The 18,456-nt window shown below is 34.8% G+C and overlaps 1 protein-coding gene across 1 annotated transcript in view; it reads right to left on the bottom strand.

The window, feature by feature from the left end:
• Positions 1-18,456, bottom strand: part of LOC111148084 (aprataxin and PNKP like factor) — an 83,825-nt gene that overhangs the window by 60,485 nt on the left and 4,884 nt on the right. Inside the window, exon 2 of the mRNA XM_022504479.1 lies at positions 8,864-8,935. Within this exon, the coding sequence (XP_022360187.1) occupies positions 8,864-8,935 (72 nt within the window). The remainder of the gene's footprint in view (positions 1-8,863; positions 8,936-18,456) is intronic.

Below are 18,456 nucleotides of genomic sequence, written 5' to 3'. Positions count from 1 at the left end.
AGCTGCCAATAAAAAATAAGCACTGTTGCCTACATGCCCAAATTAAAAATAAAAAAAAAGACAATGTTGAAAGCTATAATGAATACAATCTATCCAGTTCTGGCAATTTAATTTCATGAAGATCTGGCCATAAATTTTTCCTATGTGTATCTGCAATTGAAAACAGTTCTATTTCCTTTAAATCTGTTAAAAGAAAGGAGTGAAATAAAATTTGGAGTAAAGAGCAGAAACAGAAATTTAAAAAGAGACTTTACATATTTGGTAGGCAATCATTTTACAGGTCAGAGTTATTTTACAAATTATATATAAGACTTCATAAGAATGGACAGGCAACAGACCACCATATTTATGTAACACCATACTGCTAAAAAGAACTATGAATGTTTGATTTTTAAAAATCAAGTTATAATTTAAACAATGTTTATAAACCTTTCATTATGCTCTCAACCACCCCTACTTTATCTCTCAGAGTGGCTCTGGCTCATGGTTAGAGCTTTTGAGGCAGGACAAACCACCAGATTCTAAGCTTGTGTACACTGTTGGGCTTGGAAATTGTTCCGTTATTCCTCAGATTTTAAATGAAGCCTCCCCTTCCTTGAGTGCACCACAATCATCAGGGTCAGGAATGTTGAGTAGTAGGAAGGACAAGAGTTGGGACAGAAATACCATAGCTTCTGCCTGAGCCTTGAATGTTCTACAAATGAGGTTTGCTTCTAATAGGCTAAGATCAGATCATGTTCTTATTCCTAAGTATTTTAAAGATTCAGATGAATCTCTAAACAACATTTAATTAACAACAGTCCTCAATTTTCAAAGGTCAAGATGTTAAATACAACAGCATAATATTCTAAGGGTAGAAAAAGTAAAATGCTTTTTAAAAAAGGAAACTAATTACATTCCTTTAATAAGGCATCACAAACCCAAAGCCAAAGAAACATTCATTTTCAGTATTTTTTACTCAGTTGAATTACTTAACATTTAAATTTTAAGCGGTAAAATATTTGGTATTTAGCAAATCCAAAGAGAAAGTGAACCAATGTATGTGGTCCATGATCATCTTTTTCTTTTCCTAAAATTGTTCATACAAGGGATTCCAGAACCAAGAGCAAAAATGACATTCCTATAACTAACCTAATACTTGATCCTATAATTTATTTATTATTTTTTTAAATTATGATCCTATAATTTAAACCTAAATAAGTATTACTCATTGAATAAGTTTTTAAAATCTATGTCAAACTACGAATGCTTCAGGGCACCTGGGAGGCTCAGTCAGTTAAACATACGACTCTTGATTTTGGCTCAGGTTGTGATCTTAGAGTTATGAAATCAGCCCCCTGCTGGGCTCCATGTTGGGTGTAGAGCATGCTTAAGATTCTCTCTCCCTCTTTCTCTGCTTCCTGCCCACTGTCCCTCTATAAAGAAACAAAAACAAAAGCAACTATATATACTCTAACTAAAAAGCCACACAGACATGAAGACCAAAACAAAGGGTAGTTTTCTAAAAGTTATGAAGAAGACAAAAACTTAGCAATATTAATAAACAAAGAGGGAAAAGATACACACACACACACACACACACACAAATTTTGGAATGAAAACAATGACATAAGTACACATAAAACTTAGCAGAATACTACAAATACTTCACGGCAGTGTATTTGTAAATATGGCCAAAATTGACAATGATCTTAAAGAATATACACCAAACTGACTTAAAAACAAAAAAGTGTGTGTGTGTCTTTTTGAATTAAACCTATCTTTTAAAAATATAATCAGTAATTAAAAATCTTTCTGAAATTTTCCCAACTCAGACCTAAATGGATTTAAATTTTTTCTGAATATTCAAAATCTTCCTAAAGACAGAAAAAGATGGAAAGCTCTCCAATTCCTTCAGTATGGCTAAGTTAACTTTGATTCTAAAAGCAGATAAGGACAGGCAAAATACTGGCAAACCTAAATTCACAGTGAATAAAAGATATGATCCACCTATATGAGAAGCATATTTTTGGGAAGTGCCTTTTAACATATCCATAGGATTATAAGTGCAAACTTAAATATATTATGCTATAATTTTAGAAGTGGTGCAAAGGATGCATTATCCCCAAAGAAATGGAACTAAAATACAAATTAGTTTTCCATAGCTTTCTCTTATAATTATCATAAACATTAAAGGATTGATGTGCACCACCCCAAAAAGTTCCTCTTATTTTCAATGTTTTCTTTTATTTAATTTGGAAAGCATTCTTTTTTTTCTTTCTTTCTTCTTCTTCTTCTTTTTTTTAACAAAATGAGCTGTGGAAGAGCTATTGCAGTATTTTATAGCCATTTTCCAAGTATACTCATAATTTCGTAGGAAGAAAAACAATCACAACTCGGGAATTTTACTACACCAAAGAAAAAACACAGTCACCCAAAGATGTATATTTTGAAGATTAACACCAAGTGGCAAAAACATATCTAATCCTTTGCAACTTATATGTAGTTATAGAACTACTCCCTCAATCACCCAAGAAACAAAAAGAGTTTCTTAAAATGAAATAAAAGCATTGACAGCTATGAATTTACCCAGAGGACATAACTAACCACTGGTGATGCAGTGATTTACAGACAGCACTGTCGCTTTGCCTTTATAATACATTTTCTCCTGCTGATACCAGACAGTAGATTAAATTTAAATGACATACAAAAAAGCTAACATCATCTCCTCATGAGCTAACATTATCTCCTCATGCACTATTTCCAAGAACTGCTGAAAGCTAGAGCTTTTTTAAAAGGAAATGTTAGAGGAAAAAAAGACAAATTCATCCAATTTAAAAGTACAAATTAGTAAATGCCCTAATTGCATTCATCAATCATTGTCAAAGTTACATTTCTATTTGATTGGATTTCTAATTTGAAGGAAAGCAGAAAAATATTTAATTACTTAAACATAATTTGGAGGAGTACACAACCTACAGAAGGGATTGTAACAAAACATTTGCTCTAATTCATTTAAAGAAGTTTACAAAAACTTTTTAAAGTAAAACTTGTCTCAAAATTTTATCACAGTTGTATACATAACTTGCTTTAGCAGATCAATTTATTTGTGACTGATTAGAGAACAGAGAATAAATGATATTTAGCACACATTAAGGTAAAATGAATGAATTATTAGTCATTCGCCTACCTCATTATTTTCAAGACCTTAACATTTCCATTCACAGTTAAGGTCAGTTTAGAATTTTTCTAAATTTCTCTAAATCGTACCTTGAAGGTACGGCTACAATAAGTAGCTGTATAAATAAGTATAAATAAATAAATAAATAAATTTCAAGGAGAGAGGCATTTTGTTGAAACTACATTAACATAAAAGAGAAATCAAGCATTACATAAAGCAAAGGACCTATGCATACATCACCAAGTCCAAGAAGCAGTTTTCCTTCAACTGGTAAGGTATAAACAATTTGTGGAATAAAATTCAAAACCCAATTAAATATTGTTCTAAAAGCAAAATCAAATTCTAGTACGAGAATTGTACATATCCTTAAAAAAAATACACTTTTTCATGCCTTCCAATGTTTGGTAGTTTGGCATTACAGAAGGAACTGCACCACACCATACTATTCTCTACACCTTCTTCATGTCGTAAGGATCCCATAATAATTTTTTGAAAACATAATGTTAGATACTATGTGTGGATCCACCACACAGTTTCAGAAAATGTATATTAACTTTTGATGTCCCTTTCGAGTCTTTCCCTATCCCAGTCTCTTCTCAGTTCCCTCAGAGATAATTATTATACCAACTGTTGTGTTTGTCACTTCCTTAGGCAATTTTCTTCATGGTTTTATCACCTAAGCTTATGACAGTGAATGTAATGTTTTATTTTGTAGAATTTTTAATCTTATATAAATGAAGTTATACTGTATATATTCTTCCAAGGTTGCTTTTATCATTATCATGTTCCTGACTCTAATCCATATTTATCATGTTTTCACTATAATTTATCTTCATTGTTGTAGGATACTTCACTAAATGAATATATCACAATATATTTATCAATTCCATTGTCGATGGAAATTAATGTTGTGTCTAGTTTTTGCTATGATATAAGCAATTTTGCCCTTCAGGTTCTTACACATCTATTAGTACATATGTGTGCGTGAGATCTGACTTGTAGGGAATGCATGCCTTCATCTTTAGGAAATAATGTCAAGCTACTTTCCAAAGTGGCTGCAACATTTAAGCTCCCACCCAAACTTTATAACTATTCTACTTGTTCTACATTCTCATTAACACTTCAAATTGTTAGACTTCTCATTTTTGCAATCTGTTGGGTTTTAGAATCTCACTGCAGTTTCAGTTACATTTCACTATTTAATAAGAGGCCTGAGTACCTTTTCCATGTTTACTAAACAGTCAGATTTCCAATTCTATAATGTGCCACTCAAGTCTTCAGCCCATTTTTCTACTGGATTGTTTATCTTTCTCTCACTGATTGAAGGCATTTGCTATATATTTTGGATATAATTCCTTTGTCAATTATATGTGTTTTAAATAACTTCTTCCGGTTACACTTTTCATTTTCATTATAATCCTTGATAAGCAAAGGTTCTTAATTTTAATGTAACTGGATTTTTTAAAAAGATTTTATTTATTTATTTGACAGAGAGAGAGAGCACAAGCAGGGGGAGCAGAAAGCAGAAGAAAGGAGAAGCAGGCTCTCCACTGAGCAGGGAGCCCAATGCAGGGCTCAATCCCAGGATCCCAGGATCTCAACCTGAGCTAAAGGCAGATGCTTAACTGACTGAGCCAGCCAGGTGCCCCTGTAATTGGATTTTTTTTCAGTCTTTCTTTTTATAGCTTATTTTAAAACTCTTCCCGCCTTTATTTTTTTTAAATATTTTATTTATTTATTTGACAGACAGAGATCACAAGTAGGCAGAGAGGCAGGCAGAGAGAGAGAGGGAAAGCAGGCTCCCTGCTGAGCAGAGAGCCCAATGAGGGGCTCGATCCCAGGACACTGGGATCATGACCTGAGCCGAAGGCAGAGGCTTAACCCACTGAGCCACCCAGGCGCACCCCCCTTCCCTCCTTTAAGGCCACCAAGATTTTTTCCCATATATTCCAAGAGTTTTATAGTTTTGATTTTCACATTTAAACCACCTAAAACTGATTCGTATGTATGGTTTGAGGTAGGGATCTAATTTTTTTTTCCCTCAGACAAATAACATACTCTCCCAGTACCATTTCTTGATGAAAAGTCATCTTGTCCAATGATAAGCAATGCCAGCTCTGGCCCAAATCAAATTCCCACATACATAAGACTGAACCCAAGATTGCTTTCAGTTATAAAATTCTGTTCAACTGAGGGCACAAAAATTTCTTGTGGGCGTACCTGAGTGGCTCAGTGGGTTGAGCCTCTGCCTTCAGCTCAGGTCATGATCTCAGGGTCCTGTGATGGAGCCCCATGTCAGGCTCTCTGCTCAGCAGGGAGCCTGCTTCCCCACCCTCTCTCTGCCTGCCTCTCTGCCTACCTGTGATCTCTGTCTGTCAAATAAATAAATAAATTCTTTACAAAAAATTTCTTGTGAAGAAAAATCCAGTTACTTTTAACTAAAAGAATTTTTTTTTTATAGAAGAAAATACCAAATGGCAAAAGAATCCTGAGTTGGGAAATATAATGGAAAAAAAAAACAAAACCTTAGATAGATTTCAAAGAACCTCAGTTCTAATTCCCATTTGACAACTTGCTGACTATATAATATTATGCATTCTTCGGAAGTCCTTAATATTCTATGCTGTCAAAAATAATGCTACCAAAAAAAGGGTAAAAAATATTTATCTTTCTCCCAAGTATATAAGATTACATTTACTAGAAAGTTCATAATTTATATTAAATAACATTTAAAAGAAAAGTATAAACAAAAGTGTAAATAAATAATTATAACAAATTTTAGTTTCATATCTATAATGTCATGAGGAATTTTGGCTCTAGCTTCTAATTTTGTATCTACCACTGTCTGATACTCAAAAGATACTTGTTGACTTCATATAGTTGTTTTGTATGAGTACAGTCTAATTAAAGACCAAGTAAATAAAGGAGAAAGGTGTTCTCTAAAAGATACCTTCTTTTAATTAAAAATTGTTAAACTCCCATGTAGAAATTTGACCCATTTCACAAAAAATAAAGTTTAACTCAAAGAAAGAATTTTCCATCAACAAAGTTTTAATTTAAGTATACTTATATTGGGGCACCTGGGCGGCTCAGCGGGTTAAGCCTCTGCCTTTGGCTCTAGGTCATGATCTCAGGGTTCTGGGATCGAGCCCCGCATAGGGCTCTCTGCTCGGTGGGGAGCCTGCTTCCTCCTCTCTCTCTCTCTCTCTGCCTGCCTCTCTGCCTACTTTGATCTCTATCTGTCAAATAAATAAATAAAGTCTTTAAAAAAAAGTATACTTATATTATTACTACTTTTTTGAATAGTCATAGAAGTTCAAAATATATCTGAATACTTTTCATCCAAGTATAGACACAACTCCAGTTAAGTATCTTTATTAAGCCAATCTGGAAAAAAATTCTAGTTTTAAAATATAAATGTCCTGATTGATTAACACTGAGAAAAAAATATATGTAAGTTTTTCAATATTAATGCATTAGTAAAAATGATGGTTTCCCAAATGGCATACCTTGTATACATAAAAAATTTAATGCTGTGTAACTTTTGTTATAAGAAGGGTTTCTTCTTAGCACTGAGTAAATAAAAATGTAAAAAGAAATCTAATAGCTATTCAATTCTTCACAATTCAGCTGATTAATTTGCTTACAAATAAATATGCTGAGTTCTCAAAATGGATCATGTCATTGTCTACAATTCTTCTGCTACAACAAATTTTTCAGATATTATTTGAAACAAAAGCAAAGCTTCGAAAGTATCAGGAATTACAGGTATAAACCAAGGATCTGTCTTACAAGTTGCCTAAAGAATAGTCTTGGCTTATTGATTAATTTCTGTGATATACATATACATAGTAGGACTTGAATACTAACAATGCAAATCTAGAAAAGTCTACAAACCTACCTGCAGAAGCTGATATTCCCTGCTTTGGAATCAAAAATAACTAGAAATCTAATCATCAAGGACTATTTAGATGTTACATTTTCCAAAAAGTACATACTCACCAGAAGGTCTCCATTTCGTTAATGTGAATGATAAGAGAAGTAAATCTAAATAATGTAGTAAGTATTCAGTTGTAGGTATTCTTTGAGGAGCCATGTGTATTATTTGCTATAATTACTATTTTGAAAAAAGTAAATATCAAGTAATGATATGCTTTATCAGAAAAGTCAGGACGGGAATTTAGAGATTCCTATATTCTCTACCTCAATATGCTTCAATAACAATAAAAATAAACTTGTTTATTTTAGGCCATAGTTGTTAATGGAAATGGTGTTAGAAATTATGTGCTAGGACTAACATAATTTTGTAAAAATTCATGATATCTCCACTTTTAAAAGTGCCACAGATAGTTCTCACTGCAGCATTTCTTCATGCATTCACAAATATGAATTAAGTACCTACGATGTGCTCAGCATTACACTAGATACTAAAGACACAAAGATGGGTCAGTGTTCCTATATTCAACAAGCTTATGATCTAGAAAGTCTCATCTAAGAAGAGGATAGTTGGAGAGGATTCAGAGATGAACAGCTAATGGTAAATAAAGGGGCTCTCACAGGAGAGATGACTGTAGCTATCAGCACTTTTCAAGACAAGACAATGCAGAATGATATACAAACCTTTTTTCAAGTATCTATTTAATCAAGATGGGGTAAATTCAGCTTTATTCAAAACTTTTCCAATACCAGAATTAAAAGGATACTTCTCATGTTTGGAAACAGCTCAACATAGGATAATAAAAGTACTTTACATGTAAAAGAAAGAACTAATGATAAATAAAGGCAGCTGTACGTATATAAGATGAAAATACAAATAGGTTTAAAAATATTACAAATTAATGAATTTTATTCCATAAAAATTTTACCATCACAGTATCTAGTCCAAAACAGATGGACCCTTGTACACATATTCTATTCTCCTATACAACACACTGTGCAAATGGAAAGGAATAATCACATAGTATATCCTCAGAAACTGATATCCCTATAATATATCAGTGCTTAAACTATAAAGCAAGCAATTAAAATGTTAGTCCTCAACAAGAACTTTCAAATTAAAATTATTTATGCAACCCTAAAGTTTAATAAGGTCTAAATTTTAGAATTATTCAATTCTACACACAGAGGTACAGAAATCTATTAAGGTCTATTAAGGTACAACCCTGTAACATTTAAGTGACTTCAGTCACTACTTCATCTCCTTCAAACAAACCATTATATAGTTATAGGCTTTCTTATAGAATCTTAGTTGTAACATCCAGTCAAAATGTATACATGAACTGGTAGTTAGCTTTCACTGAAATTCTTTTTTTTTTTTTTAAGATTTTACTTATTTATTCGACAGAGAGAGAGAGATCACAAGTAGGCAGAGAGACAGGTAGAGAGAGGGGGAAGCAGGCTCCCTGAGCAGAGAGCCAATCCCAGGACCCTAAGATCATGACCTGAGCTGAAGGCAGAGGCTTAACCCACTGAGCCACCCAGGTGCCCCTTTCACTGAAATTCTAACTAGATAAACGTAGCACTGTCTTACAGGAAAATAAATAGTTTAGATGTTTATCTCCCAATTATCCTCTAGAAATAACGATATATTCATTCTAACATCATTCCCTATTTCTATAACCTTAGAAATAAGCCACTTTAATCAGGAATTGAAAAAAGGTGAGAGGCAAAAAGTTAAAAACAATTCATGAATAACATATATACCGGTTTGATTCGAAGCTGACCACCAACCACCTCAAGAATGGCATGTCTCCTGGACACTCTCTTGTCTGTTATCTATGGGGGGAAAAAATAAACATTTCAAATACAGCTACCTCCATAAAAAACAACAGTAACAACAACAACAACAAAACCAATAGCAATGTTTCTAAAATTAGTAGGTTAGATATGAAATAGTCACTTAGCAACTGTGTATTAAAATGATTGTCCTCACTGAACAGATAATGAAACAACTCCGGAATTAAGGGAATTGCCCAAGGTCATAAGAAGAATAAATGGCAGAGCAGAGACTCAGACTTGGAATCTAACACATTCCAAAGCCTTTTATCATAGTTTCCATTCGAGATAGGTATTCTGTGAGGATTCTTATCAATAAAATTCATAAAATGAGAAAAAAAATCTATATATGGTGTACTTATTAGAAAACCTTTCAAATACAAGAAATACACAGTATGTTATGATGACAAAAGGATTTAAAGAGCAGCAGTCTGGTAAATATAAAGGGGTGACTACAACTTTTCGGGTCAGGCAGACCAGCAACGGAGCCCTAGGGCCATCAGTTAAGTAGTTAAGAGAACAGGAGGGTGGGAGGGAAAGTGATGAAAATCAAATACTTACAGTGAAGAAGAGATTATCATTTATATATCCGTGTGTGTGTGTGTGTGTGTGTGTGTGTGTGTGCGTGTGTGTATAATACAATATATACACATATACTAATATTATATAATAACATATAATGAATATATTTGCTTCCTGTTTTGAGCCAACAGTATTCTACTTATGCTCACAAGCACTTCTGCATACCAGAGTTTAGAAATCACTTGTACTTTAAATGCTGAAATTGCCAACTGAGCCTTCCCTGCAAAGCTATAAACATAATAGTTAAGATTGCCTTTGCTATTTCTGGCAGATACATAATAGTAATATTTTATGCACAAACTTTCCTTAATGTCATAATTATCTGGCCCATCTCTTGATCACTTCAACTATGATATTATCTATCTCAAGACCAAAATTATCGGTAAAAACAGACTACAGCAATGCCTAATTCAATTAAACCCATTAGTTCTGCAAAAACCTGAAAAAATGTGAAAGGGCCAGGAATCAGTACTCATTCATTTTTCTTAAACAGAGAGCAGTTCTGCATGTAAGACAATGACTGTATAAAAATAGACCTCACAGTAGAATGAATTCCATATAGGTGTATTTGCAATAGCTACAGTTAATTTTTAGAACATTCTCTAAAATAAAGTATCTTAAAAGTAGCCCACTTAAAATATATACATTGTTGGCCACAATGGCTAGTTCAGAAAAGTAAATCTATTACTTTTTTTTTTTTTTTTAAAGTAGGCCCTGCACCCAAGGCAAAGCCCAAAACAGGGTTTGAACCTACAAACCTGGGATCAAGACTGAGCTGAAATCAAGAGTCAGACGCTTAATGGACTGAGCCACACCACCACCCCTCAGAAAAGTAAATATAAACTAATAATCTATTCTATCAGAAAGAAGGAAATGGGAGGTTCCTATATTCTCCCCCATCATGTGCCTTTGGGGCCCAAAACAACAGCAGTTGCCTGATAACCCACTTTACCATGTGCACAGATTCTATCATTTGCACAGAACTTTCACTTAAATGCTGAGATTCACTATAATACTGCCATAGGTTTATTCACATTTTACAAATTTGGAAATTGAAAGTCTAGAGAACTGAAACTGAAGTAACTTGTGTAGGCCACTCCTCAAGCAGGTAGCACTCCAAATCTATACTCGTTAATAAAAATAAATATGTGGGGAGAACAGTCATGTATGATTCTATACCTGCATATAATAATTTAAAAACAGTTTCAAGAAAAGAAAATTACTCTGTGTCAGGGAGTAAGAAGCTTCTAATTCTAATTTGGGTAGTAAGACACAATAATACAAATTGATTTTCTAACCAATTGAGCAGCAGACTGTCAAATATAAAACCATGGTATGCAATGATGGTTCCTTTAATAGTACAGCTTCAGTTTCTTTCTTTTCCAAACCATATTTTTGCAGGAAGCAATAATGGACTTTTCCTATCTCAGTCTTTCTTTGAAGTAGGCTTTCCTGACACTGGCATGAAAAAATTATATGAAGGCATAATATGACCTCTAGTGGACATTTCATTCCACAACAATGTCATTTCATGGCAAGCTATGCATTTCTATAGTATATTAAAAAAAATGTTCTTTAAAGAGTCTTTAAAGTTAATATTGTTTGGGCATTTAGCTATAACAGTTCCTTTTAAACTGTATGGCTAAATCATGAAAAAGTTAAAAAATAATAATTTATGTTCCCTTTATGGGAAGCTTACAATTTTAATGAATTATCATTAGAGCTTATTTTGATTTCAGGATGGTTGTGGGGAGGGTAGAAGGTAGAGGGTATGTGGAGGCTAGGTCATAAATAGACTATCCTAAAGATCTGATGACCTGCTTCATTTTCTTTAAAGGTTTATTTTTTTTTAAAGATTTTATTTATTTGACGAGACCACAAGTAGGCAGAGAGGCAGGTGGAGGAGTGGGGGAAGCAGGGCGGGATCCCTGCCAAGCAGAGAGCCCAATGCAGGGCTCAATCCCAGCAGAGATCACTGTTCCTTATGCAGAGTAAATATCCATATGTTCTTAATTACTATATTAACTATAATAGTAATTGTTTATCAAGACCAAGGTGCTGTCCTATTATTCATCAGGTATCATTTTTTTAATATTCACAAAACCTGCAGAAAAGACACTATTATCTTTATTTTATAAGTGAGAAATTAAAGTACAAAGATGTTAAGCAACTACTCAAAGTTACACAGCCAATAAGCATGATCAGACTTTAACAGAAGGAATCAGATTCTAGAGACAATCTTCCTTTTAACAATTTATTGCCTCCCTCATTACATAAAATATATTTTTTAGAGTATTTACCATCAGCTTAACTGTCTAAACTAGAACATACTAAAGAACTGGAAATAAGGCAGAATGACTATTTATTAAGCAAATAGACATTATGAGAAAATCAAGCCCTAAAAAACACTCCAGAAGGTCTTTGGGTTTCATTTGGTCCTATTTATTCTAATGTCATAGCCACGTCTAACAAGATATGCTATTGGAATTCCCAAGAGTCTATGGCCATACCACCCTGAATGCACCCAATCTCGTCTGAATTTCTAATTCTCTACTCCCAGTAGACAATGAAGTGGATAGGGCTTAGTAGATGGTGCATTGACTGACAATGGGGAAAAATGACTGATGTTGGTCTGCAAGTGAAACGACCAAGCTATAGAAAAGCAAAGAAACCCAAAGACTCAAAAAGACTGCTCTGGCTAGAAGCTATTGAGTCTAGGGACAAAAGGCATTACATACTTCAGAAGTTACTAAATATTTAACCAAGTTTACTTGTTGATTATCGTGTTTAAATGAAAACTTCATTTGAAAATGAAACATTTCACATTTTAGAAAGCCATAAAAATAGTTAAAATAAAGGAATTCCAATTTCCTATCAAATAACTATAGCCACCTAAATACTAATCACACCACATAAAAAATCAGAGATTAACAAATAGAACAAATAAAGTCACCTATATTCACATCTAAAGTGCAACTAGGAGACAGAGATTACCACAAGCTTTACATGTAAGAGGGGAAAGAAACACGAAATGCAACCAAATGTTACTATGCTGGAACAGAAAATCAAGTGAACTGGGAGAAAAAAAGAGAGGGAGTGAGAAACTAGGTGTAGTGGGGCACAGATAAGATAACTCCCCCAAACAGTCACACCTTGATTGGGAAATAATGAAAATATATGTCACATCCAGCAGCTTAATGGTCTAGCAAAACTGGGAACAATCTGGGCACCAATATGAATAATGATAGTAATGGAATACAACACATTTTGAATACAAAATAATCCATGAGTTCATACTGAACTCAAGAAAGGAAATGGGGCTAGGGCTGGGAGGAAAAGCTCTTATTCATCAAAGAATGCCAACTGATGAAGAAAAAATGATGGAACCAGAAAATCACTATTTTGTTACTACCAATATAATAATTGACTCAGTAAAGGATAGATGGGTGTTAACTTTCAGGTGAGTGCTTGATGGGAAAAAGAATATTCTGAAGTCTCAAAGCATCACTGCAGAAATTACTCACAACAGGAACTGTGTCTTCACTGGAGAAATCTGACAGACTCCACCTTCCCAAAGCGACCACACAACATCATCAACAATTTCGGGGCACCTGGGTGGCTTAGCCAGGTAGGCCTCTGGCTCTTGATTTCGGCTAAGGTCATGATCTCAGTTGTGAGAAATGAGCCCCACATAGGGCTCAGCATGTGGCTCCTCGCTGGGTGTGGAGCTGCTTTAGATTATTCTCTCTCGCTCTCTCCCCCAATACCCCTCCCCCTGCTCACACAGGCATGTGCCCTCTCTCTAAAAATAAATAAATTATCTAGAAAATGCAGTATATGATTGCTAAATAACATAAATGAAATATAATTTAATTTACACTAATTTCAGTAAAATTGATACGTCTCCTATTTAGTTGTAATTTTTTAAACCTCTTTGTTTTAGACTAGGCACCACAAACTGGTAGCCAGGCTTTTCATTCAGGTTTTTGTTTTAAGTTTTGCTTTGAAAAGTATATGCCCCTTCCATCTCACCACAGTCCCCAGCATTCCCTATAACCTTCCACTGAGTACACTTCACAGTGGTATACCTGGCCTCTGCAGGCATTTGAATTTGCAACTTATGATTTAAACTACACCTATACTGTTAGATGCCTTTTCTTCACATGTGACCTTGTGTACCAGATGCTAGTAGTTGCTTCATCAATAGCTATTCATTTCTCCTTCAGTACTAATATTTATTCCAGTTTTATTTAGGATAACAATGTACCCATTTAAAAATATCCAAATGCCCAGAATTCCCTGTAGCTATGGATGGCCAAATGACAAGTTCTAACAAAGGATGTTAATAGTTGTGTATTAACCAGATTTTCTAGTTTCCGCATCTAATGTTTTGATATTGGCATATTGGACTAAGGAAAGACGACCTCTCCCAGGGTTATGGACTTCTTAAAGACAGTAAATGACTCACCTGCAAGGATACCTTTCATATGCAAACTAACCAATCTGAAGCCTGTTCTCCCAATTATGGCTCTACCTGGCTCTTATGCTGGCCCAATCACCCCAGGACTACGCATCAGACAACTAGTGACAGGCCCTACAGCTCAGAGCCCCATAAAACTATTCAAACTAGACCATCCTATACCTTCTAGCTTTGCCCTGCCCATCCATTGCTGAGAGAACCGTAAGAAAGTCTTTCCTGCAGTTCCCCTAGCTCTGCCTTCTACCTTCAACCAAACTCATGTGGCCCCACATGACACTGTGTGTCCTTCTGTCTCTTGGGAACTGTGAATAATAAATTATCTTTTCAATGCCAATCATCTTCCAATCTGTTGGCCTCACCATTCCTAAACAAAACAACAAAATCTATGTTATTTTAAAACAGTGGAGCTTCTGGAAAAATTACAGTCTTCATGATAACAAGGAACAGGCTCACCTGGCATGGACTTTTTTGCCTGCTACCTTTCCCTTTTCTTATTGTGTAAATGGGACACTTTAAGGTACAGCGGCCATCTCAAGCCTGCAGGCATAAAAGCCACCTGCAAAGGATGAAAAAGGAAGAACACAGAAGAGCCCATTCCTTGAGTATCTGCACAGGCCCTGGAAGGACTGCCCCAGAGATTCTCTTACAAAAGAAAACTCAGTTTGATTAAGCTGCTGTTTGTCACATTTCTGTTACTTGTTGCCAAAAGCAATTATGATTAATATCCTTTACTCCGACAATAGTTATATTGATACTAGACATCTAATAATAAATTTATGTTCAGCTAGTCAGAGAAGGAATATTAGAAAACAGAGAAGCTAACCAAATTGAACATTCAAGCCCAAGATTTTTTTTTTTAATAGTAAAAAAATTGCATAGCATACAGCAGGAGCTAAAGAATACACAGGCTAACAGGTAATGCTGAAATCACCCCATCCTTTGTTTTTGTTTTTTTAAAATATTTTATTCATTTATTTGACAGAGAAAGAGAGAGAGCATGAGCATAAGCAGGGAGAGTGAGAGCTGCAGGCAAAGGGAGAAGCAGGCTCCCCACTGAGCAGGGAGCCTGCTCTGGGGCTCAATCCTAGGACCCTGGGATCATGAACTGAGCTGAAGGCGGCCACTTAACCCACTGAGCCACCCAAGCATCCACCCCTAGCCTTTGTTAACAACAGATAAAATGACAGCAATTCTTCTTCAGATACTACAGAACAAACCAACCCTTTTTATTTGAATTCTTCATATTGTTTCTTGAATGGGGACAGGACTGTTTTTGTATCACTGTTGTATCAATAAAATGTAGATCTCTTCTCTCTGATTTTCTGGTTCTAAACTGAATGTTTCATGCATTATGATAAGGACAAGTCCTTTCTCTTTGCCTTCATGCCTCGCTTTTAAGACATGAAGTTTGTGCTAAAATACAAGACATGAAAACATAAAAGAACTGTGATTTGTTTGCCAAATATTTATTTTTGGCATTTATCGAAGTCAAACAAAATGAAGATATTCTTATGCTACTAGCAGAAATGCTTGGATGTTTTGAATCAAGGTATCTGACCTATTTGTTTATTATTTCCAACATTTAAAAAATAAAAAACAAACCTGAATAAAATAAAAGCGAAAAGCTACTGGATCCTGAAACAGAATACAATGGTACCTTTCATTTCACTTTTGCCTATATATATTTACTAAAAAGCCAACAGCAGTTAATTTTTCTTAAAATGTTTCCTTAGAGAAATTTCTGAATATCACAGACAGGTGTAATATATCTCATAAATACAATGTCCCCAGGTAGCCTGGCTCCTATAAACATAAACAAACAGAAAAGAGGGAAGATTCATTTTTTCCAGTATAAATTATATAACACACCAAAGGCTAAATTTTTCTTGTATAATACTTTATAACTTACAGTGCTACCACACAAAATTATCTGGTTTGCTCTATTAACAACAGACAATAAATAAATAAATACATACATAAATACAACAGACAAATTAAAAAGTGACAAATTCAAACTTTTGTGGTAGAGAAAAATAAACAACCCTCTGGTATGGGATTTGAGTCTGTATTATGAGAAAATGCATAAACCTAAAGAAATACAGCACCTATTTCAGACATAATTTACATAAAATATTTTCCTCAAAGTTGTGTATGTGGCAAGTAAAGAAAATCTAAAATTAAGACTTGAATTAAGTAGAGACTAGTTACTGTAGCCTACAGCCATACCACCCTGAACACACCCAATCTCATCTGATCTCAGAGGCTAAGCAGCGTGGGGCCTGGTTAGTAACTCGGATGGGAGGCTGGTTACTGTGAACCAGCTGACAAACCATGTAATTTTCTTATCAAGAGTGCTTTCAAGTTATCAGATCCAGGACACACTCCAGAGCTCAATCAAACTGAGACTCTGTCATAACACTGGATAAGTCCATCTTATTCCTCAACAGGGCAAAAGTTAGTTGATACAAAGTGTTTAATATTATTGCACTTGGAATGTACCAAAGGTCATTTTCTGATATTAACAAAGGGCAATTTTGAGGAAACAAACTTGATTTTTGCCAGAGGCTCTCTAGACAGATTCCAGTAAGCTCGCTTTAAAAGGTTATTATTAATAACTGGATATGAAATGGGTCTTTGAAACTTGTGAAATACTTTCCCATAAGACTAATGGTATAATAGTAGTTAGGTTATCAGGCTACCTCACAAGCATCTATTTAATCCACAATACTAGTGAAATATGGATCACTTAGATTTTAAAAAGTAAAATCCAATACCTTCTGAGCTCCTAAGTCAAGGTTGCTGATTGTCAGCCAATATGATGGACCTGTGCTGACCCACTATCACTGAAATCTGAACTCACCCAACCTGTTTGGCTTGCAATGCTACTTGCAAAGTGAATGCTACACAAATGTGAGAATCGTCCTTATCAAGAATATATTATGAGTTAACATAATGAGTAAAAACAGAAACAGAACTCAGACAAAACGGGGTTTAAATCCCCACGTGAGACTTTGGTAAAGTTTCTGCATAGTTATTTAATTCAGTTCAGCAGATATTTCTTAAAGAATTACTCTGTGCCAAGCATTCCTCATGTGTCTAGAAGAGGTTTCCAACTCTGATTTTACAACAAAATCATCTTCATATATATATATATATATATATAAAATCATATATATATATACACATATGTGTATATATATGTGTATATACACATATATATGTATGTATGTATATACACACACACAAGAAAAGTAATTCACTATACACCTATCAGGATGGCCAAAACCCAAATCACTGACAACACAAAATACTGGTGAGATTGTGGAACAACAGGAAATCATCCATTGATGATGGGAATGCACAACGGTGTATAGCCACCTTGAAAGACAGTTGCAGCTTCTTACAAAACTAAACACATACTTACCATATGATCCAGGAACTGAGCTCCTTGGTGTTTTTACCCAAATGAACTGAAAACTTATGTCTACACAAAAACTTGCACGTGGATGTCTGTAACAGCTTTCATTCATAATTGCCAGAACTGGGAATAACCAAGATATCCCTCAGTAGGTAAAGGAATAAACTAAAGAACATCCAGACAATGGACTATTACTTATCACTAAAAAGCCATGAGGAACCTTAAACACACATTACTAATTGAAAGAAACCAATTTAGGGGCGCCTAGGTGGCTCAGTCAGTTAAGGTCTGCCTTTGGCTCAGGTCATGATCCCAGGGTCCTAGGATGGAGCTCTTGCTCCACAGGAAATCTGCTTATCCCTCTACCTCTCCCTGCCCTGCCCCCACTCTTGCTCTCTCTGTGCCTTTCTCTCAAATAAATAAAATCTTTTTTTAAAAAAATGAAAGAAACCAATCTTTAAAAGTCTATATATACATACTGTATAATTCCAACTATATAATATTCTGGAAAAGTTAAATCTATGGAGACAGTAAAAAGTTCAGTAGTTGCCAGAGGTTGGGAGAGAAAGGACAGAACACAGAGCATTTTTAGAGCAGTGAAACTATTCTGTGTGATACTATAATAGTCATATGAGTCATTACACATTTGATAAAACCCAAAGAGTACGTACCAAGAGTGAACCTTAGTGTTAAACTATGGACTTTGGATGATAATGACAAGTCAGTATAGGTTCTTCGAATAAACCACTGTGGTATGAAATGTTGATAGGGAGGTTATGGGGGAAGAGGTATATACAGAAACTCTCTGTACTCTGCACTCAATTCTGCCATGAACCTAAAACTAAGCAACAATGTCCCTAAAAGTTAAAGGGGAACAGTGATGTAATGTGATTATCCCACAAGCCTAGTCAGGACTTACCAAGTCATCCAATGTCATACACATTCCATCACAGAGCCAGGAAACCATAGATCATACATTCCCTTAGACTGAAGGGCCTTTCCCTCTCTACCATCCACTCTCTACCTACCAAACTTCTAACT

This window comes from Enhydra lutris, unplaced genomic scaffold (assembly GCF_002288905.1).
Source record: "Enhydra lutris kenyoni isolate GAN:26980312 unplaced genomic scaffold, ASM228890v2 scaffoldscaffold18, whole genome shotgun sequence".
NCBI lineage: Eukaryota > Metazoa > Chordata > Mammalia > Carnivora > Mustelidae > Enhydra > Enhydra lutris.
Note: the sequence above shows the minus strand (reverse complement) of the source record. Positions and strands in the feature narration are given on the sequence as shown.